Below are 22,694 nucleotides of genomic sequence, written 5' to 3'. Positions count from 1 at the left end.
ATAGGTGGAGCTGATTCTTATCCCTCTGGTGGGTGGGGCTTTGTCTCTGGGTGGGATTAGAGGCAGCTGTGTGCCTGAGAGATTTTTAGGCAGCCTATGTGCTGATGTGGGGCTGTGTTCCCACCCAGATTATTGTTTTGCCTAAGGCTTCTCAACCTTAATGGGTGGGGCCAGATTTTTTCAAAATGGCCAGCTCTAGAGGAGTTTATGCTGATGATTATTCCTGAGATTTGTGTCTCCAATGTCCTTCCCCCACAATGAGCCACAGTCACCCCCTGTTTTCCCAGGAGATCCTCCAAGAACCACAGGCAGGTCTGACCCAGATTCCTATGGAGTTTCTGCTTTGCCCTGGGACCCAGTGCATATGAAAGCCTATGTGCACCTTTGAAGAGTGGAGCTCCTGCTCACAAGCCCTGCTGGCTCTCAATGCCAAATGCTCCAGAGGCTCCTTCTCCCAATGATAGATCCCCAGGCATGGGAACCTGACATGGGGCTTCAGAACGCTCACTCCTGTGGGTGAGCCTCTGTGGTAGTTACTTTCCAGTCTCAGCCACCCACCCAGAAGGTATGGGATTGCTTACACTGTGTAATCGCCCCTCTTGCCATCTCAATGTGGCCTCCTCTTTGTCTTCTGGAGTAGGATATCTTTCTGACAGTTTGCAATCCACTTTGTTGAAGGTTGTTCAGGAGTTGGTTGGGATTTTGTTTTTATGAGAGAAGATGAGGGAAAATATTCTAACCACTTGGATATCTAATGGGCACCTCAAATTTAAGATGTACTTTCTGCCATTCACCCTCAAATCTGCTCCATCCACAGTTCCCTTTTCTTAGGTAAGAGCAACTCCATTCTTCCAGATCTCAGGGGGGGAGAAAACCTCAGCCATATTTAACTCTCTCAATTTTCTTATATTCCACATCCAATTCAGCAGCATGTACTGTTGACTTTAAGTTCAATATGTTCAGAATCTAACCACTTTTCATCTTCTTCACTGCTACCATCCTACTCTAAGTCACCATGGATTATTGTCATAACCTAACTAATCTCCCTACATTGGTTTCCCCACTGCACCCCCAGATATAATCCAATCTTGACCCTGAACCTGAGTGATCCTATTAAAATATGTCAGAGATCAAGTCTTTCCTCTGCCAAACCCCTCCAATGGCTTCACATTTTATTTATAATAAAAGCTACAGTCCTTTCAGTGCCTATAAGCCCTATAAAACTTGCCTCACACTCCAAGACTTCTCTGACCTCATCTCCTTATTGTTCTCTCTTCTCTTCCTTCCTTCTTCACTCCATTCTATCACATCTGACCTCTCTGCTGTTCCACAGACACTCTTGCCTTAGTGACACTGAACCTGCTCTTTCTCTGTGTGGCTACCTTCCTTCTACATCTACACACTTACTCCTTAATCTTTGAGTGAACAAGACCTTTTCTTACTATACTATTTGTAGCTTATATGATGTTCTAACATATGACATCACTAGCCTTCTTATTTTGTTATTGTCTGTCTCCCCACACTAAAGTATAGTCTTTGAGGGTAAGAATTTTTGTCTGTTTTGTACTCCCAACTCATAGAACAGTGTCTGACATACAAATAAATAAATATTTGTTTTTTTTGTTTTTTTTTTTTTTTTTTTGCCATTTCTTGGGCTGCTCCCACGGCATATGGAGGTTCCCAGGCTAGGGGTGGAATCAGAGCTGCAGCTGCCGGCCTACACCAGAGCCACAGCAACGCAGGACCCAAGCCTCATCTGCAACCTACACCACAGCTAACAGCAATGCCGGATCCTTAACCCACTGAGCAAGGCCAGGGATCGAACCCACAACCTCATGGTTCCTAGTCGGATTCTAACCACTGAGCCACGACGGGAACTCCATCAATAAATATTTGTTGATGAATGAATGAATGAATGAGCATAAGACTTGGAAGGCTAATCTCCATAGCAGTTATAATACTAAAACAGATAAACTGTACTGCTGTTTACCCTTCAGTCTCTTTTGAGTTTGGCCTCAATGATGGATTTATCCAAAGATGGATTTATCATTTATCAGCCTCCAAAGATGGATCAACTCTAGTTTGTCACATTTAGAATGTGGCTCCCCATACTGAACACCATTAGGAATTATGCGGGGTTTTTTTTTGTCTTTTTGGGGCCACACCCATGGCATATGGAAATTCCCAGGCTAGGGGTCGAATCAGAGCTGTGGCTGCTGGCCTACGCCATAGCTACAGCAACGCCAGATCAGAGCGATGACTGCAACCTACACTGCAGCTCATGGCAACACCAGATCCTTAACCCACTGAGTGATGCCGGGGATCAAACTTGTATCCTCATGGATGCTACTGAGGTTCTTAACCTGCTGAGCCAAACAGGAATTCCTAATGTGCCTATTTTGAACTGGATAAACTACTTGTACTAGGAGTTCCCCTGTGGCTCAATGGTAACAAACCTGATTAGTATCCATGATGATGTGGGTTTGATCCCTGGCCCCACTCAGTGGGTTAAGGATCCAGTGTTTCTGTGAGCTGCAGTGTAGGGTACAGATACAGTTTGGATCTGGCGTTGCTGTATCTGTAGTATAGGCTAGCAGCTGTAGTTCCAATTTGATCCCTAGCCTGGGAACTTCCATATGCCTTGGGTGTAGCTCTAAAAAGCAAAAACAAACAAACAAAAAAACCCTACTTGTATTAATATAACTTAAGACAGCATATGTTTCAGCTATGTCTCAGTGTTAAGATACATCAGACAGGGAAAAAACTCATTAGTTCTTTCTAAAATGAGCTTTTTAACATCTACTGTTAGAGACTAAGCACTTTTGCCATTTAATTTTTGAGCTTAAATACCAGATTTTAAAACTCTATCTTGTTAGTTTTAGTTCACCATTCACGAGTGTTCAGCAGATTTTAAATCTAGAGGTATTTATCCAGTGTTACTTGCTATGCCCAGATAGTCACAAACTTGAGACATTAATATTAAGCAGGACACCCTGCAACACCCTGTAATAGATGAGCCCTCTCTACAGGAAGCCACCAAGTCATTAACCCAACCCTTTGGGTACACCACTTGGCCAAATGTGACTTCACCTAAAACTCAAGTTTTGTCCAGCCTGCACTTCTCATGGGAATAACATGAGAAACTAGGCATTTGACCTATGGTACTACACTAGAAACTGCTTCACTGGAAGGAAAACAGGCTGGATCAGCATTATATCCTTTGGGAAGTCATTCTAACTCCTTGAATCTTCATCATGAAACTCTCTTGTCAAAGGTTTAACAATCAACTGTCTAAAATATTTAAAAACTCATCTAACAAGACATATTAAGCAGTGGGTCAAATTTATAATCTGAAAAAAGCACAAGAAGTATGCCCGAGAGTGTTCAAAAAGTCTGGAAACACGAAAAATAGTATATTAATTAAACATATTTTTTCAGGTTAACAACTGGACTTTTGCTTTAAATTTAGAAGCAAATCACCTTAAAAGGTATCCAGAGGTTGAAGCAAAACATATCAGGCATATTACTTGAAAGTATAACCAACAAACTGCTTATCTTATTTCCAACGTTTTGGATAACCTGTACATTCCCCCTGCCAGTCTCCAGATTTCTGGCACCTACTCCTTTTCCTTGAGGATCAGAGATTACCACCCTTAAGACAACTGATAAGGGCCTAGAGTTTTAAAGGCATGTGGATTTCTAATCTCCTCAAGTATCTGTTGTTTTTTTAACCTGAAAGATATTTCTCTCAATGTTATATATTCATACGACAGTAGCACTTCTATTTTCCACTCTCTTTGTATTTTATACAAAGCCATGGACTTTCTTTGATTTTGAGTCTATAAAAACACATTTTGGCATTTTGGTATGTGCAGTGGTGTGGGTGTGTATCCTCATTCTGAATGGGAGAATGATTAAAAGCCAATGAAGTCAGGGAAAACAAAACAAAAATACCCACTGTAGGAGAAGAATCAGCCGGCAAAAATGAAAATAGAGGCAGGAGGATGGAAGGAGTCATCTCAAACAGAACAAGTGCTTAAAACTGTTTCCTAAAACATCTCTTAGGAGAGAAGTTGATAAAATGGAGTAATAAAGAACCAAGATCTACTGTAAATGAAATATTGGATAATAACACTGTGAAATAAATACTGGCAAAAACTGGCTCCCCAGTATAAGCGGCAAAAGGGACATGTGTTTGCTGTTTCTTTGAAACTACTAATGTTGGTTCTTCATAGAGGTCTTTCCAGGAAGTTCCCCGGTGGTGCAGTGGGTTAAGGCTCCAGCACTGCTGCACCTATGGCACAGGTTGCAACTGGGACACAGGTTCAATCTCTGGACTGGGAATTTCTATATGCCATGGGTGTGGCCACAGTATAAAATAAATAAATAAATAAAATAAGCAAACAGAGAGGCCTTTCCAGCTCACTCCATCTAGAACAGTGCCCCTTCCTTTCCATGTCCATCCCATACACCCCTGGTTGGACTTAATCTTCTAACATTTATTAGCCAAATTAATTATAACAATTAATAAACAGCTTTTATGAAGACAGGGATTATTGTCCTGCTCACTTAGAAGATGTCTGGCACAAAGTGGGTGCCCAAGAAATTACCAGATGAAAAAATGAGAAACATTCCTTGGTGAAATTAAAATATTCCTTATCTACATCAAAAAACAAAAAAACTGTAGAAAATGGAAGTAACTAGTTTCCTGAAACATTTTAAGTGCTTTAGAGTTCTAAATTCACCTTTATAAATAATTATTTCTAAACAATTTATATAGAAAGTTGTTTATTACAGATTAAGTTGATATGGATACCAAGACAAAAAGTGTTTTAATATAATTTTTTTTTTTTTTTTGTCTTTTTGTCTTTTGTCTGTTGTTGTTGTTGTTGCTATTTCTTGGGCCGCTCCTGCGGCATATGCAGGTTCCCAGGCTAGGGGTTGAATCGGAGCTGTAGCCACCGGCCTACGCCAGAGCCACAGCAACGCGGGATCCGAGCCGCATCTGCGACCTACACCACAGCTCACAGCAACGCCGGATCGTTAACCCACTGAGCAAGGGCAGGGACCGAACCCGCAACCTCATGGTTCCTGGTCGGATTTGTTAACCACTGCGCCACGACGGGAACTCCTTAATATAATTTTAAATGTTGTTATAAATGGTGTTAAAGCTACTGAACATTAAAGACAATTAGCATTTCTGCTAGTGCCAGTTTTTACACAATGCTATGAACGGAACTGTGACTTCCCCCGGTCACATGCTGAATGTATTTGGTGATACACATATTTGGTGATAGGTCCTTTGGGGGATAATTAAGTTTAGGTCATGAGCCAAGGCCCTCACAATGGGATCAGTACCCTTATAAGTCTCAAGAGACACCAGAGAACGTGCTCTTCCCACACTGCCACCACCCACAGAAGAAGGCAGCTGTCTGCAAGCCAGGAAGGGAGTCCTCACCAGAGAAAAGCATTGGCCAAACCTCAGTCTTAAACTTTCTACCCTCGATAACTGTAAGAAATAAATTCTTATTGTTTAAATCACCCAGTCTATGGTATGTTGTTATAGTAGCCTGAGTAGACTAATACACACAAAGCAAAAAAACCTCAATAGTAGAAAAATAATATTAGAGCCAAACCAAAAATCCAAGATGTGCTGGGGCCACTGTCTCCTAAAATTTGTAATCAGACATACTGAATGCTAAGAAAAAATGAGATAGAAAAAGAGTTTTAAAAACAAACCAAATTCACTGATTTCACTTTCTGATACAAGCGACTGCTCTTCTCTTAATGCTTCGATCACCTGTATGGGCAGCTGATCCACCTGAACTGAGACAATGATAGTTATTTCCTACATATTTTTCTTAATTTGATGTAATACTCCCCAACACAGCAATTTCTTCCACCTGAAAGACACTGAAACAGATGTGAAGCATAAGAGGAAGGCTACTGGGTCACAGAAAGATCTTATCACTGTGTTTTACAGGAAACGTAGTATAGAATTTCAACCTGCTTTCCAAAACACTTGAGATTTTAAATTCCTAATTATTAATCTCCAAAGAGCCCAGATGCTAACTTCTTTTCCTGGTACATTCACTTTCCTATTTTCCTCAAATCTCCAACACTTGCATTTCCATCTTCTCAGCTGATGACCTTAATTCCTACGTCACCGAGAAAAACCAAGGAAACCATAAGAGAACACCTATCTCTTCTATCACCTATCTGGCATCTGTGCCCATATCCTCTACCTTTGTTCCTTTTAACAGGGATATGCATCTGTGCTCTTGGCCAACCACTCTATTCATGCGCTAGAGACCACTCCTCTCACTCACCTAAGGACATGACTCTAATAATTCTCCTTCCTCTCTCCCCCGTTGGTATTTTTACTCTCTACTGAATCATTCTTTTTCTTTCCTCTTCTTTTTAGGGCCACACCTGAGGCATATGGAAGTGCCTAGGCCAGGAATCGAATCCCAGCTGCAGCTGCTGGCCTACACCAACAGCCACAACAACATGGGATCTGAGCCTTGTCTTGTGACCTACACCACAGCTCATGGCAACGCCGAATCCTTAACCCACTGAGGAGGCCAGGGATCAAACCTGCTTCCTCATGGTTACTAGTAGGGTTCTCAACCCACTGAACCACAATGGGAACTCCTCTACTGAGTTCTTAAAAGCATACAAATATGCTATTATTTTTCCTAATGAGCCCCAATCTGTTTTTTTTTTTTTTTTTCATGATCTTCCCCCAATTCAGTTAATGGCAATTCTATCTTTCCAATTATTCAGGCTAAAAACTTTTGAATCGTTTTTTACTCTATTCACACCCTCCTTCCAAGCCATGAGCAAATCCTTTAGGCTCATCCTTCAAAATATATCCCAAATTCAAGCACTTCTCACCACCTTTAGTGCTACCAACCTGGACGAAACCACTGCTCTTTTTGGTCTGAATTCCTGCACCTATCACTCTGCCTCCATTCTTACTCCCCCGCCTCCCTTGCCCCCTTTTAGTTTCAGCGCAACAGCCAAAGGGACCCTGTTAAGATATCAATCACTGAATGAATTAATAATTTATTCATAATTCTAAAAACATTTTTCAAGCCAATTTTGTTTTCTATCTTTCAAAGGAAACTGGAAAGTATTTTTCCTCAAATCTTCTCTACAGTCAGGAAAGAAAAGTAAGAAAAAAAATAGTGACTATCAAATCTGTTCCCCTAAATAGCTTTATTTCACTCTCAATAAAGCCTTGTTTCTAGGAGGATAGCCAGAGGGAGCAAGTCTCCATAATACTGATCTTTCAATAGAGCAAGGATAACAATGTAATAAATTGCACCCTTGAATACAACACCTCTCCTTACCACTGTCTTTTTTTTTTTTTTTGGTCTTTCTGCCTTTTCTTGAGCCAGTGCTGAGGCATGTGAAGGTTCCCAGACTAGGGGTCCAATCCAAGCTGTAGCCGCCGGCCTACGCCACAGCCACAGCAACGCAGGATCCAAGCCTCGTCTGCACCTACACCACAGCTGACGGCAACACCGGATCCTTAACCCACCGAGCAAGGCCAGGGATTGAACCCGCAACCTCATGGTTCCTAGTCCGATTCATTAACCACTGAGCCACGACGGGAACTCCCTCCCTTGACCTCTTTATTGCAATTATAAATACCCCTTGATCACCACGCTCCTCTACTTTTGGGATTTGTCTGTTTCTCTTTGGTTCCGATTTGGTCACTTACATTCCGAAATATAGGAAAGGTTGAAATAGTATTCCAGGGAGACTTCTCAGGTAACAGAAGGAACAACTTTCATTATGCTGGAATTATCAACATGCTGACTTAGAACCACGGTCTTATGAGCAGACAGTACTGACTAAGAAACAAAAGGATTTTCACTGAAGAATATCATTCATTGTATGTTTTTAATGCTAAAGACCCTGCTCTCAACTCCAAATGGTAAATTTAGTGAGGCTTGTGGACGAGCACAGGATCTTTTTAATAATAGTCTCTATTCAACCTCAGAGATATTTTAAATGTAAATACACTCTAGAACCCTTAATTCATAATAAATTTATGGACACTGATTCTTCCAAGTCTTTCCTATCTCAGTAGGAAATGGCACTACTCAGGCCATTTGGCTCAGGCCAAAATCTTCAGAGTCATCCCTGACTGGCCTTTCTCCTCAGGTCCTTTACACTGGCCGGCCATTCCATCTGCCTGGATTGTTCTTTCCCCTGATCACCATAATGTCACCTTCACCATTTTAAATTTCTTCTCAAATAGTATCTCCTCAGCAAGGCCTTCCCGGAACAGCCCATAATAAAGAGCAACTGCCTAACACTGCCACTTCCATTCCCCCTGCTTTATTGTTCTGAAAGCACTGGCATACTTCAGACCTACACACACTACAGATTTGGCTTATTTTACTTATTCTTTAGTTTACTGTCTCTTTCAACCAGAAATATAAGCTCCATGGATAGGAATTTTGTTAGTTTTCTTCAATGCCAAATCTCCCATTGGTAAAACACCTGACATATAATAGGCACTGAAATATTTGTTTAATGAATGGAGATGACTAAGTAAAACTATGACATCTGCCTTCGGGAAGGCAACCATTTAATCTTCAAGTTACTTATTCCTAACAAGCTCTACAAGGACAAAAACAACCTTCCTCACTGAATTCTGGTGGTACCACTTGGGCATGAATTTAAGAAATGATATTTAGTGCTTATATAGCTCCTTCTTTACCTCCATTAACAGAAAATTAGCAATTAGTTTAAGAATTACAGAGAGCATGCTGCATCAGTTTTACATGACATTGGTTCCTTTTAAATTCATCTACATCTTGTCCAGTTTTACTATTAAAGTCACTGAGTTCCCTATTATTTTGAGCTGCCACGCATTAAATCCACTAGGCCTAGACCTTGTCCACTCTTGTTGGAAACAATAAGTACTATTTTAGCATTGTGAAGTTCAAAAAAGAAGTACTTTATCTTAACTATTACAACATTTAAGCATTCCAAAAAGTCAGGCGCTTCGGAGGAAAGATCTCTGCCTGAAATGCTGACTTATTACTACCAACAATGCCACCAAACAGGTTCGCAGATGCAAACATAATTAAAGTTTAAAAATATGAAAAGGCAAATCAAAAGAATAACAATAGCAACCAACATTGACAAAGCAGAGTCACCAGTTTCCAAGGAAAGAAAATTCCTGTCAAGTATTGATGGACTCATTTTCTAGCAGAGTTATCAGCACTCTTTCTCAACAATAGAGTACACCAAAAGTCTGTACAAAGGTCGCGATTTATTTTCTGTAGCTCTGCAGGAAAAACATAACTTAAACCAATTCTTGAGAAAGTTAAAAGGCCATGACTTTAAAATTCTCGAAATGTTTTGCACGTTCAGCTGCTTAATTTAAAGGCGCTAAAATAGAGCTAAAATCAGTCTGTTTCTCTCCATCACCATGACGCATACGTCACTAAGTTCTTGGGCAACTTCCATGCAATTGGAAAAAAAAAAAAAAGAAGTAATTCAGAAGCAATGAAAACAGAACGGTGTGTACACACTCAGGTGCTCTCTCACATGCTAACAACAGTAGTGCGAACTTGTCAGCAGGTTGCTCAAACACAAGAACGGAAGGTCTAGCAATGGTTGTTTTTCCACGGCCAGAGGACACCGTCAAGGTCTGCCTGGCATCTCACACCTCCACGATCTCGGTCCCCCCAACAGCCCTGAAAGCACGGGCCTCGCAGGTCCTGGGGTCCCCCTCACCGTCATTGCACTTATACTGGCAGAGCCCATCCTCTCCTCCCAGAAGGTCCAAGGCGGCGTTGAGGTACGTGTCTATTTTGTGAACGCCGTTCCGGATGGTCTTCAGGGTGGCCCTCCAATCGGTGGGCTGGGCCTGCTCCTGGCATCTGAAAGCCGCGGTCAGTAGCAGGAGGAGGAGGGCGAGCGCGGGCCGCGGGAGCTGGGCCATCCGCGCAGCGCCGGGCCGCACGGGTCCCGGGAGCCGCGCGACCGGCGCACGCCCCACTGAGCCCCTTCAGCGAGCCCTAGCCTAGGCAGCTGCGCGGGGCCAGGGCTCAGCAGCAAGGTGGGGCCGGCCCCATGCCCCCGCCTCCCGCCTGGCTGGGAGGCGGGCCCTCTCCGCCGGCAATGAGACGCGGAGACGCTCGGCGCGGCGCACGCGCTGCGCTCACCTGGGCCTGCCGCTGTCCCTGTGCGCCTGCGCCGAGCGTGGTGCGTCAGAGGGGCGGGGAGGCGGGAGCGCTGAGAGGCGTCCTCCACGCTTACTTGGTGGCCGCGGCACGCCCCCGAGGCGGTTACCTGGTCCTCGTTAGCACTACCTGAGGGGAAGGTTGTGCTACTAAATAGCCATGCTGGGCCCCGTACCCCAGAGAGGCTGATTAGGTTCGTCCAGGTGTCAGTGAGCATCCGTGTTTTTTAAAAGCTCCCTGGATAGCTGTAAAGTGCAGCCAGGTGGCGAACCCCCGTGACCTCCTCCGACTTGTAGGGGCGCTGTTCAGCCACCCCAAGCGACAGGCTTTTCTGGATGTAGACAGTGTTGGAGAAGTGAGCTCCCGTAGCCACGTGCAAAGAGAGAGCCGAGGGGTCCAGCTGAATTTCGGGTTTGAAACTGATTCTGCCTGATAGGTGGGCAGAAGCCACGTCTCACCAACTTGGGTCCGGGATTCACGGCCCTGCTGTTGGGGGATGGGGACTGGAACATGTCAACCTAAGGCCATGTAGGTGCCTGGCTGAGAAGGATGAGCGAGATGCTGGTTTCAGAATTATGGAAGAAGAAAATGTTTTGACAATAAAAAACCATGAGCGGGAGTTCCCGTGGTGGCTCAGTGGTTAGAATCCGACTAGGAACCATGAGGTTGAGGGTTCGATCCCTGGCCTTGCTCAGTGGGTTAAGGATCTGGCGTTGCTGTGAGCTGTGGTGTAGGTCACAGACGCGGCTCGGATCCCGCGTTGCTGTGGCTGTGGCGTAGGCCAGTGGCTACAGCTCCAATTAGACCCCTAGCCTGGGAACCTCCATATGCCGCGGGAGCGGCCCAAGAAATGGCAAAAAGACGTAAAAAATAAAAAACCATGAGCTTTTTTCTCTGGTAAAGGAGAAGCAGTACTCTACAATTGATTGCAGTTTAAAAAAAAAAGAAAAAAGTGGAAATCACAGATTTCCTACTGAAGATACTTTATAACTTGATAGCTCCAGTAACTTTTCTCTATCTTTTCCCAACCCTGTGCAGAAGCCTTAAATAACAATTGCAGTAATTTTTACCAGAGCTATAAATATCTGGTTATCTTCCTCTGCCTGGCAGTTTCCAAGAAGATCCAGGGCAAGATTTCAAGAGATGTGTCCTTTCTAATAAGAGTTACCAATAAGTTCTAGTTTGGCTTTTGTGTTTGTTACAGGCTCCATACATTTATAATAAATGTGCAGTGCAGAGCTCATAAGAGTTATATCTCTCCGTATTAAAAGCTTACTTTATGTCAGGCACTTCACTGAGCCCAACCCCAGGCTGGGTTAGTAGAAAGCCACCTGGCTTTAGTCTGCCCTACTGCAGTGCTCAGCCAGGCATCCTTGGACTGTGATCAACTCACAACACAGTGGATGAAGAGAATTGTGTTTGGACAGTGTTTATCTTGGAGAGAGAGCAGTGAGCAGCAGCTTGAAGTGAAGTCTTAATTCCCTGCTCAGGTAGCCTGGGTGAAAACCAGGAACCCTAGCCACTAGACCAGGTAGATGCTAAAAGCAAAATCGTCCTGATTCTTGACGATTCTTGGTTGAAAAGAAGAATATTCAAGGAGGCAAAGACTATAAAAATAGGCACAACATATTTTATTAGAGACAGTACAACACATGGAAGAGCACACAGAGAAATAGTTGATTTACTTAAGACAGCAAGACAGTAATACACACCCAAAGGACTGCGGGTGCGGGCATCCTCCTGAATGAGGAGCGCACCAGAGAAGTGATTTAAATCACTTATGCAAAACAGTTCTTTCAGGTCTTTGTTTTCCTTAAGCCATTTATCTTGTTTTATTTTTCATACCTGATGAGACCCAGGGCCCTTCCCAGTCTGCATGCGTGTGTTTTGGCCAAGATGGATTCCAGAGCAAAGGATTATGGGATAGTTAACAGGACTTACTATGTCCTGGCATACCCTGCCTTTTTGACCCCCAGGAGTTTTTCTCCACATATGTAGCTGGTGAGGTCTCCTTAACTCCAGAAATGATTGATGTGGTCATCTTATCTTTTTACTTCGGCAGAGCTCAGCTCCTGCCATTAACATTCTCTTTTTTTTGTCTTTTTAGTGTCACACCCTTGGCAGATGAAAGTTCCCAGGATAGGGGTTGAATCAGAGCTGTAACAGCCAGCCTACACCACAGCTACAGCAACAGAGGATCAGAGCCAGATCTGTGACCTGCACCACAGCTCATGGCAGTGCTGGATCCTTAACTCACTGAGAAAAGCCAGGGATGGAACCTGCATCCCCATGGATCCTAGTGGGGTTTGTTACCACTGAGCTATGACAGGAACTCCTAACTTTATCCTTGAAGTGTCAAAGAGAAGCAAGACCCATTTTACTCAGCCTAGCAAGTCCCAACTGTTCTTAGCCCAGGGGCCCATCTGCCTCCTACCTCATTATCTGTTTTTTTTTTTGTTTTTTTGTTTTTTTTTTTTTTTTTTTGGTCTCACACAAGGTGTATGGAAGTTCCTGGGCCAGGATCAAATCTTAGTCATGGCTGTGTCCTATGCTACAGCTATGGCAATACCAGATCCTTAACCCCCTGTGCTGGGCAGGGGATTGCACCTGTGGCTCAGCAGCAACCCGAGCCACTACAGAGACACCAGATCCTTAACTTCCTATGCCACAGCAGGAATTCCAGGAGGCATTTTCTTTTACAGTAAAGGAGTTGAGGTGCCCACAGAGGATCACATGACAATATCCAGTCAAATCAAGGCTTATTTCTGTCATCACAAGATGCCAAAGTTTTCTTTCCTTAATTTTTGGGCAGCACATCAGCACATTCCAACAGTTTGGCAAAGGAAACAGATTTTTTTTTTTTAAGCTTTCTAGAGCGTTGGCTTTCTCATCTCTAAAGTGTGGATGTTGGACTAGATTACCTCTGATGTCCCACCTAATTCCACCACTGAAACCCTTAAACCAGGCTCTGTTCTTTCAAGTCTTCAGAGAAACTCCCTGGTATGGGAATAAGTCTTCACAAAGAAAAGGCAGAAGGTAGTAATATTACCTGGTTTCTAGCACTCCAAACCTCTCCTTTATACCTTGTCTGTACACATTTACTCTGAGATGATCTCATCTAATTTCCTATACCCTGAATACAGCTGGCCTCTACAAGGATTCAGGTTTAGTCTTCTCTGTCTCATCTGTCCTTAGGAATTAAATTCTCATACTCCAGCTCCTCTGCTGAGAGAGTTATTCTTTTTTGCTCTCAAATAAATCTCCTTTTCTACTGTGTTCCTCATAGAAATCACTGCCATCTTTTCAGAAAACAAGATTCTAATTTTATTTTCACAGTCTCTTCAAATCATTAGATAGTTGTTGTTCTGCTGCAGTAATTCCAAGATTTACTTTTTCCTCTTAAATCCTGCTTTCAGATACCAGCATATGACACTGACCACAGGACCAGCTATCTAATTTGCAGGGCTCAACACAAGATAAAAAATGCAATGCCCCTCGTTCACAAATTATTAAGAATTTCGAGGTGATAATGGGAGAGCATTAAAGTAAGTCTGGAGCCCTTCAGAGTTTGGGGCCTTATGCATCAATTCAGGATGCGTGCCCATGAAGCCAGCCCTGACTGACCAGATCATATACTTTCTAAATGACTTACTTCCACATTTTCTTCCAAATACTTAGCATAACATGTTTGACAAGAATCTTCTTTTACAAGATACTTTCATCTAATTAGGAAAACTTGGTATTATTATTACGACAGAAACTATTGGTTGCAAACCTACAGCTTGCAAGGTTTTTCCTGCTAGCAAATGGCTAGTCTGTCCACATATACTTTGACTGTGGGTGGGCAGAATCTGAAGCCAGGAAGACAGGACATGATAACCAAGGGAGGATATTATGGCTTGGCCCACGGAGGATGCTGTGGGGTGTGAAAAGTGGTCACATTCTAGATGCAACTTGATGGTAGCACCAATAGGATGTCTTGATAGATTGAATATGGTGTATGAGAGAAAGAGAAGAATAAAGATGACATTGTGCTTTTGGCTTAAATAATTGGAAGGATAGAGTGTTTTTACTAATTAAAATGGGGAGAATTCCAGAAGGAACAGATTTCAGGGAAATTTTAGAAAATTAACTTTAGACATACTGTGTTTGAGAAGCTTATTCTGAACTTGTAGTTCAGAAGTGGGATAAGAGCTGGAACTACTAGGAAGTCGGCATGGAAATGGCTTTTAAAGCCATAGGACTACCAGATGAGATCCTCTAAGAAGTGAGTGTGTAAAAAAGAGAAGCAGAATGAGGTCTAAGTCATAGGAGGCCAGGTAACTAAGAGTCAGTGAAGGTAGGGATTCCCATCTGGGCTCAGCCATAAAGACCCTGACTAGTATCTGTGAGGATGCAGGTTCCATCCCTGGCCTTGCTCCTTGGGTTAAGGATCCGGCATTGCTGTGAGCCATGGTGTAGGTTGCAAAAACAGCTCGGATCTGTCATGGCTGTGGCTAGGTGGGCAGCTACAGCTCTGGTTGGACCCCTAGACTGGGAACTTCCATATGCTTCAGATACAGCCCTTAAAAAAAAAAAAAAAAAAAAAAGGAGTCAGTGAAGGGGACAAAGAGGAAGCAGCCAAGCACAGCAGGAGAGAACCTTATTCCAGTGTGTCTGAGAAAGATAGAAGCATCAGTTCAGCTGGTGTGGTGGAAGATGAGGACAGCATGCTGATCACTGGATTTAATAACATGGTTATTGGTGAACTTCACAAGAGACACGTCCCATGAAGCACTGGGGACAAAAATACAATTGTAGTCCCAGGAAGGAAAAATAGGAAGAAGAACTGGGGAAAGACATTATAGTCAAAATTATCAAAAACAAATTAAGAAAATATAAAATATGCTCTTTTTGTGCTGATGCTTCTCTGAGTGATATAAGTGACCTTGGAATGGGAACTTCTGGGTGGCTGCAAGTATGCTGTTTTTTATAGAGAGTTTTCCAGTACAGTTACAAGCATGGTCAGTCAGATAACCCTTCTAAAATCCCTAATGGTCTCTTCACTGTACATGTTCCATGGGTGGCTAATCTAAAATAATAAAGGAGCTAGTTGTTTTACCAGGAGAATAGGTTTATTCAGGAGCTATAAGGAATTATAATTCAGGGAGTTCCCGTCGTGGTGCAGTGGTTAACGAATCCAACTAGGAACCATGAGGTTGCGGGTTCGGTCCCTGCCCTTGCTCAGTGGGTTAAGGATCCGGCATTGCCGTGAGCTGTGGTGTAGGTTGCAGACACAGCTCGGATCCTGTGTTGCTGTGGCTCTGGTATAGGCCGGTGGCTACAGCTCCGATTGAACCCCTAGCCTGGGAACCTCCATATGCTGCAGGAGCGGCGCTAGAAAAGGCAGAAAGTTAAAAAAAAAAAAAAAAAAGAATTATAATTCAGGACATGCAACTATAGTGAACCGCATGCTGGTCTGCATGGAAGCAAAGGAGAGGAAACCCTTTTACAGAGAAGAGGAGGTTGGGAAGGGCCTTCTAAACAAAAAGTTCAGTGGGGAAAACTAGGACTCAAAGTATAGTGGCTTTTCATTGGCCAAGTTGTGACAGTCTCTCATTGGATGAGCTGTTGCCAAGCAAGGAGAAAATCGTTTTTCTTTCTGCCTACTTAGTAAAGTAGTGTCATTTCCTACTGGAAATGCAATGTAAGTCTCTTCCTGTTGGGATGTGTACAATTGATTGTTACACGGAGTGGTATGTGCATGAGAGCTCCCTCTTCTGGCCTCCCTACTCCATTTTAGTAAGGTTTCCCCTTATTAATTTTCACAGGGCTTGGGGTAGAGAGACACAAATATTCAGACGCTAGCAATCAGGGAGAGATTTTCAAGTGATCTTTGTGGACAGAGTGTATGATTCACTTGGCACATGGGGAGGAAGAACTAGAGACGGTGGAAAGGGACCTGCTTGGGTGAGATCACAGGTTTTAAACCATCAGGATAAATTCTGGTGTGTGGTTTCTCTAGGTAAGGTTTCTGGCTACTTTCAAACCTCTGGTTGATTTTCAGCTTCATGTCTCCTACTGCATAGTATATATCTTCCCTGTGCTCTCATAGACAGCACAGCTCCAAAATATCCCTATCCAACCAAACCTACTTCTATTCCTCTCTTCCTTTATTTTTGCAATCAGTGGCAACACCAATCCCCTCAGCATCCAAAAGAAAACCTGCAAATTATCCTATACCCCCATCCCTCTTCCGAGTGCCCTGTCATCTCTTCTGTCCCCATATGTCATCTGTTACACTCCTTAGCATATCTAGAATCAGTGTCATTGTCTTTATTTTTTTTAATTGTATTTATTTATTTACTTTGCTTTTTAGGGCTGCACCCACAGCACATGGAAGTTCCCAGGCTAGGGGTAAAATTGGAGCTACAGTTGCCAGCCTACACCACAGCCACAGCAACGTGGGATCCAAGCAGCATCTGCCACCTATACCACAGCTCACGGCAACACCAGATTCTTAACGCATTGAGAGAGGTCAGGGATAGAACCCCCATCCTCATGGATCCTAGTCGGGTTTGTTCACTGCTGAGCCACGAAGGGAACTCCTAGAATCTGTGCCATTGTCTTCAAAAGTGCCGTGCTTCGGTTTCTATCTTCATGATTTTTCATTTGGATTGCTCCAGTAATCTCTTTCTTCCCTACCTTGTCTCACTCCTCCAACATGTCTTCCTCAGAGTCTCCAGCATGAACTTTCCTAAGGCCTTCACTGGTGCCAACTCCTCGGCATGAGGCCTGATCTGGCCTTTCCTCCATCTCTAGCTCCTCAGCTGCACCCTGGGCTCCACTCACGCGGAAGTGCTCGGCCACAAGTCCTTTACATTTGCATCTGCCTGGAAAATTCTTCCAATTCAGATTTAGCTCACCTCTTGGACTCTTCTTGGACTCTTAAGGCTGATTTCTGAGTCTCCCAGGAGATTTCCTTACTGTTGTGCCTGGAAAATGCAGCTTTATCATTTGCTTCCCCGTCTCCCTCATAAGATGGTGAGTTCTGAGGCCAGGGTTAAAGGAGGTGATGGCAGAGTTCCACTTCTAGTGACCTGTTTCTTTCTTTGTTTTTTGTTTTGTTTTGTTTTGTTTTGTTTTTGTTAGGGCTGCACCTGCAGTGTATGGAGGTTCCCAGGCTAAGGGTCCAATCAGAGATACAGCTGCCAGCCACAGCCACAGCCACAGCCATGCCAGATCCGAGCCACGTCTGCAACCTACACCACAGCTCACAGCAACTCTGGATCCTTAACCCACTGAATGGGGCCAGGGATTGAACCTGCAACCTCAGGGTTCCTAGTGGGATTCATTCCACTGAGCCACAGCGGAAACTCCTGGTGACCTGTTTCTTGACCATCTTCCGGAAAGAGCATGCTTACTGACAAAAGAAGCAATGGCAAAAGGTCAGGCAGTAGTGTCCAGTGCCCAGCCTCTGCTGTGCATGGAGCCTGGGACCCAAGATAAAAGCAGTGGGAGTCTCTGATGAACGGTCCTAAATGGTTCTTGTAGCCTCCAACTCTCTGGCTTTTTTGAAGATTCTGGGAACTGCATGCTATCCCTGAACAAAGCCATTTTTTTAAATTAAATCAATTTGATGGGCTTCTGTGTTGGACAGCCGGGAGCCCTCACCCAGACCTCTAAACTGGGAGAGCCCAGGCATCTCATCATCCCACTCCTGCTGTTCCTGGTCTCTGCCACCTCAGTTCACTGTGGGGAAGCTGGCTCTTCACTCTGCATGCCCAACCCTGGTCCACTCTGCTGAGAAGTCTCAGGCCTTGTGTCACGGTGTAGACTCATCCTTCAAAAGGCCACAATGCCACTTCCCCTAGGTCAGCCAAGGGTGCCCATATGCTGGGTTTCTCAGTTTGCCACCCTTCGTACTCTTCTCTTTTTGTCTTATACACAGATATCTGCAAAGGTGCCACAAGCACCAGGTTTACTGGGTCAGGACAAGGAGGTAGTTTTAAAACATGTCACATATTCTTTGACACCCTGGTGGTCAAGAGATAGATTATAATTCCTCCCCTTGAACCTGAGCAGGTCTTTGTGGTAGAAATGAGACTAAATGACTTCCTGGGCTAGGTCTAAAAAGCCAGTGCAGGTTCTGCAGGTTCTCCTGGGACACTTGTCAGCTACTATGTAAGAAGCAGCTGGTGACCCCAAGTCTCCACGTTGAGAGCCCATGTGGAAAGACCACAGAGAGGGAGATGCCTGAGAACTTTAGCTTGAGTACTTTAGCTTGAGTTCTATCTCCTTGAAGGGGTCTTTTTCTTTTTTTTTTTTAGGGCCCCACCCATGGCATATGGAGGTTCCCAGGCTAGGGGTCGGATTGGAGCTGTAGCTGATGGCCTACACCACAGCCACAGCCACAGCCACACCCAATCTGAGCCACATCTGTGATCTACACCACAGCTCATGGCAACACTGGATCCTTAACCCACTGAGCAAGGCCAGGGAGTGAATCTGCATCCTCATGGATACTAGTCAGGTTCATTAACCACTGAGCCATGATGGGAACTCCTTGAAGAGGTCTTGAAGTCCAACAACCACCCCGCACCTCCCCGCCTCTTCTTCCTGAGGGCTAAGCCTTTGGCCCTTTTGAATACCCCCCTCAAGTCTAACTACCTACCTATTTCCCTCTATGGCGTCTGGGAACCCAGATTAAAAAGGAAAAGGGCTGACAACTGCTCTGGCTGCGTCCTGCTGAATAGGGCCATTGAACGTCCCTGGGTTCTCTCTGCCTGCTCTCTGCCAGGGCATTCCTGCAGAGGAAGGTGTGGCTCCACGGAACCATATGGTGGTTTGTTCTAATGTTGTCCAGGTGTGGACTGGTTGATATCCTTGACAAATTATCACTTGGAAACTTATTTGCTGTATCCTAGAAGAAACAAACTTAACAAGCAGATAAAAAAGTCAAGGCCAAAGATCAGTAAAAGAACATTGTAAGGAGTTCCTGTCACGGCTCAGTGGTTAATGAATCCGACTAAGAACCACGAGGCTGCGGGTTCGATCCCTGGCCTTACTCAGTGGGTTAAGGATCCAGCGTTGCCATGAGCTGTGGTGTAGGTTGCAGACGCGGCTCGGATCTGGCGTGGTTGTGGCTGTGGTGTAGGCTGGGAGCTACAGCTCTGATTAGACCCCTAGCCTGGGAACCTCCTTTTCTAGGGTTGGAATTGAACCTGCATCCCAGAAAAGGCAAAAAGACTAAAAAAAAAAAAAAAAAAGAACCATTGTAATTAGGAGACCAAGCAGGGCTAAGAACCAGGTTATGCTTGATAACACTTTTAACTGCAGTTTAGACAGAGCCAAGGCTTGGTTGGCCCTGTCAAAAGGAATGAAACCATGTCATGTGGTCATATATTTCAATGTAGGTGTAACAGACCCAGTTAGAAATAATTGGAGAGGTGATTACCTGAATGTTAATAGACAAGATAGATCACATTTCTTTCAGGAGAAAGAAACATGCACGTTTCTCCTAAATGGCCAAAGCAGATGTCACTGTTAATGATTTTAGTGCTTCTCTCAATATGAGAAGATGTAAGAAGAATTGGGGCTCATAAAAATCCTTACCTGAGATCTAACCATCTGAAGGCCTGTTCTGCCAGTTTTTTGAGCCCAGAGTGCCTCATTCCTGATCTCCACCCTTAACTCCTTTCAGGGGCTGTTGAGGATCATCGGCTGCAGCAGCTCATGAGTTAATCCTTGTACAGACAGAGGGCAGGTGCCAATCTCCAGTTCACAGCACTCCACCACGGTCGTAAATTCAACCATAGTTTGGGGAGGCATTTCACGACCATGTCATCCCATGGTGCTAGGAATGCTCCGTCCTAGGTCTGAAGTGTTCACTGATAGGCCACTCAATGTGCTATTACTGGACTAGGCCTTATTAATAGCTGCCAAAAGTCTCTGGACTACCCCTCTTACTAGTCTGTCATGATCCAGGAAAATACTCCTTCTTGGTGCATTTTCTCTTCTCTAGAGATCATTGGTCTCTTATGGACCTGCACATCATTTTATCAGGGACTCAGTTGCACATTTGTAAAAACAGTTAATACAAAAAATATAGCTAGCAGTAATAGCAAAGTCATAAGTAAGAACTTAAGTCAAAAGCTTTCACCAGGAGTTCCCGTCGTGGCGCAGTGGTTAGCGAATCCGACTAGGAACCATGAGGTTGCGGGTTCGGTCCCTGCCCTTGCTCAGTGGGTTAAGGATCCGGCATTGCCATGAGCTGTGGTGTAGGTTGCAGACGCGGCTCAGATCCCGCATTGCTGTGGCTCTGGCGTAGGCCGGTGGCTACAGCTCCGATTTGACCCCTAGCCTGGGAACCTCCATATGTTGCGGGAGCGGCCCAAGAAATAGCAAAAAAAAAAAAAAAAAGCTTTCACCAAGTATAGCCCAGTATAGCCCCAGTTCCTCTGCCTTAGTCTGTTCCTCATGTTTAAAGGGAAATATATACTAACGTTGTCCATTCAGCCTAATTTCCTAGTGTTGCTAGGCTGGTTATCCCTACTTGGTTTGATTGCTCCCAACATCAAGAATATCTGGTGGAGGGGGAGGAAGAGGAGGAGAATGAGGTGACAGAGTAGTAATGAAGAGACACATATGGCAGAAGTCCCTCAGACCTGAATTTTGGCTGGGGGTCATAAAGGCCTGTACATAAGGAACCTCGGACTATTTTCCATGTAAGATTATCTGGGTCAAATTCCTTCCATTTGTTGAGAATACAGCCAAAGGGAAAACCAACCTGCAGGCAGTTCCAGGGACGTACCAGAGCCCATTCTTAGCCTCCATGTCGTAGAATGTGGGTACTGAGAGTCACTGACTGGCAAAAGGCATCCCTTATTAGCTCGGGGACGTCTTCATGGGACTAAGGCACAAAATTGAGGGTCTGTGAGACCAAGGCATTGTGCTACTAAGGCATGGAGACGGCGGGGTGGGGGGAGTCCCAGGAGCAGCTGGGGTTGACTCACCATACGGAGAGCTTCTGGGATGTGGAAGGAGCTTTCGGGATGGCTCGGGAGAGGCAAGTTCCCTCAAGGCCCAGCTGGTTCGAGGAAGGCAAAGTGAAAGTGATGGGAAGGGAAGGCTGGGGATTCCACCTTATAGGCTTCAAGTGGCAAGCATGCGCTAATTGCTCTTAGATCTCCTGTCTCACACCTGCATGACATCAGTTGGCCTGGTCCCCAGACGGGAGGTAAAGAAAAGAGGAACCTTCGCCCATTCGGGTGGCAGTTACTAAGGCACAGTGAGCAGCAGGGCCTTCAGAGTGTAACCCTGGCCAGAGTTCCTCAGCTGCTTCCACAGCTACTTGCCTGTTCACAGAGAAGGTAGGAGAGACATCCGCTAAGGTCCTGTACGGGCCACCAAAATGTCGTGGTCTGTGCACTCGGGTCGGAAGAAGAATTTCCAGCATGGTGAGGTGAAGAGAAATTAGAGTTTATTGAGATAAGAGATGCTGCAGGTGCCACAGGACAACTTCCTGATAATCAGGAAGAGCTGACTCTAGGCATATGGACCCAGGGAGAGGAGAGGTCTTATGATACACCTGCTGATCTGCTGATTGGTTGGGGAAAGAGGGGTCTTGGCATACATTTGCTGTTGGTTGGGGGTGTAGAGGCCCTACAGGGGTGGGGTGAGGAGTGGGCCATATACTAGCAGAGGGCAAGCAGGAGTAGGCCAGGTTGCTCAAGGGATGGGGGAAGGGGCATTACAATGAGATGGGTGGGGTGATGACAAGGGTCTGATAATTCTTGTCTTGGCCAGAGGCTTCAAGTTGTATCTCCTTGAAGGGGCCTTGAAGCCCAACAGAGATGCCATTGTTAAGTGCTCGGTGAGACACAGTCCAGAGTTCTAGGAGAGGTTAGAGCTGGAGATAGGAGAGTGAATCATTGGACTGTGGTGGGATTTAAAGCTGAATCTAAATGATGCAAAGTGAGAGAGGTGGCCAGAAGGAAGAGGCTGAGAGGGAAGCTGAGACCAGCAGCCAGGGAGGCTGCAGGGTGTGATGCCCTGGGCGGTTGACTCTCTACTGCTGCTGGTGGCCGGGGGAGGTGAGAAAGGGTGAGTGACTAGGCGAGAGACTGGGAGGTGTGCCCAGGAGATCAGTGGTTGTGCTGTGAAGAGGTTTAAAGAAAGGGTCAAGGAAAATTTGTGAAATGAGGCACTAACCGTTTTCGAGAACTCTGAATACTCACGGAAGCAGACAAATGGGACAATGAGCTGTGAGGGCCATTATTTCCCTCTGACAGGGTATGATGCCAAACACTTTGCTTCGGTATGTAGTTTCATTTTCTCAAAATTCCCACTTCCATTTTAAAGATGGAAAATGAGACACAAAAAAGACAGTAAATTGACCAGGGCCGAGCATTGAGTAGGAGGTAGAGTAGGGTTTGAACCAGATTTATGGGAACCCAATGTCCTTCAACCAGTCAATACAGCACTCCTATATGAAGAGATACT

General features: G+C 44.7%; 1 protein-coding gene across 1 annotated transcript in view; it reads right to left on the bottom strand.

Moving 5' to 3' along the window:
- PLA2G12A (phospholipase A2 group XIIA) overlaps positions 1-10,217 on the bottom strand; it is a 29,199-nt gene extending 18,982 nt beyond the window's left edge. Inside the window, exon 1 of the mRNA XM_003129255.6 lies at positions 9,763-10,217. Within this exon, the coding sequence (XP_003129303.1) occupies positions 9,763-9,970 (208 nt within the window). The 5' untranslated portion in view covers positions 9,971-10,217. The remainder of the gene's footprint in view (positions 1-9,762) is intronic.

The sequence above is a fragment of the Sus scrofa genome, chromosome 8 (assembly GCF_000003025.6).
Source record: "Sus scrofa isolate TJ Tabasco breed Duroc chromosome 8, Sscrofa11.1, whole genome shotgun sequence".
Lineage (NCBI taxonomy): Eukaryota > Metazoa > Chordata > Mammalia > Artiodactyla > Suidae > Sus > Sus scrofa.
Note: the sequence above shows the minus strand (reverse complement) of the source record. Positions and strands in the feature narration are given on the sequence as shown.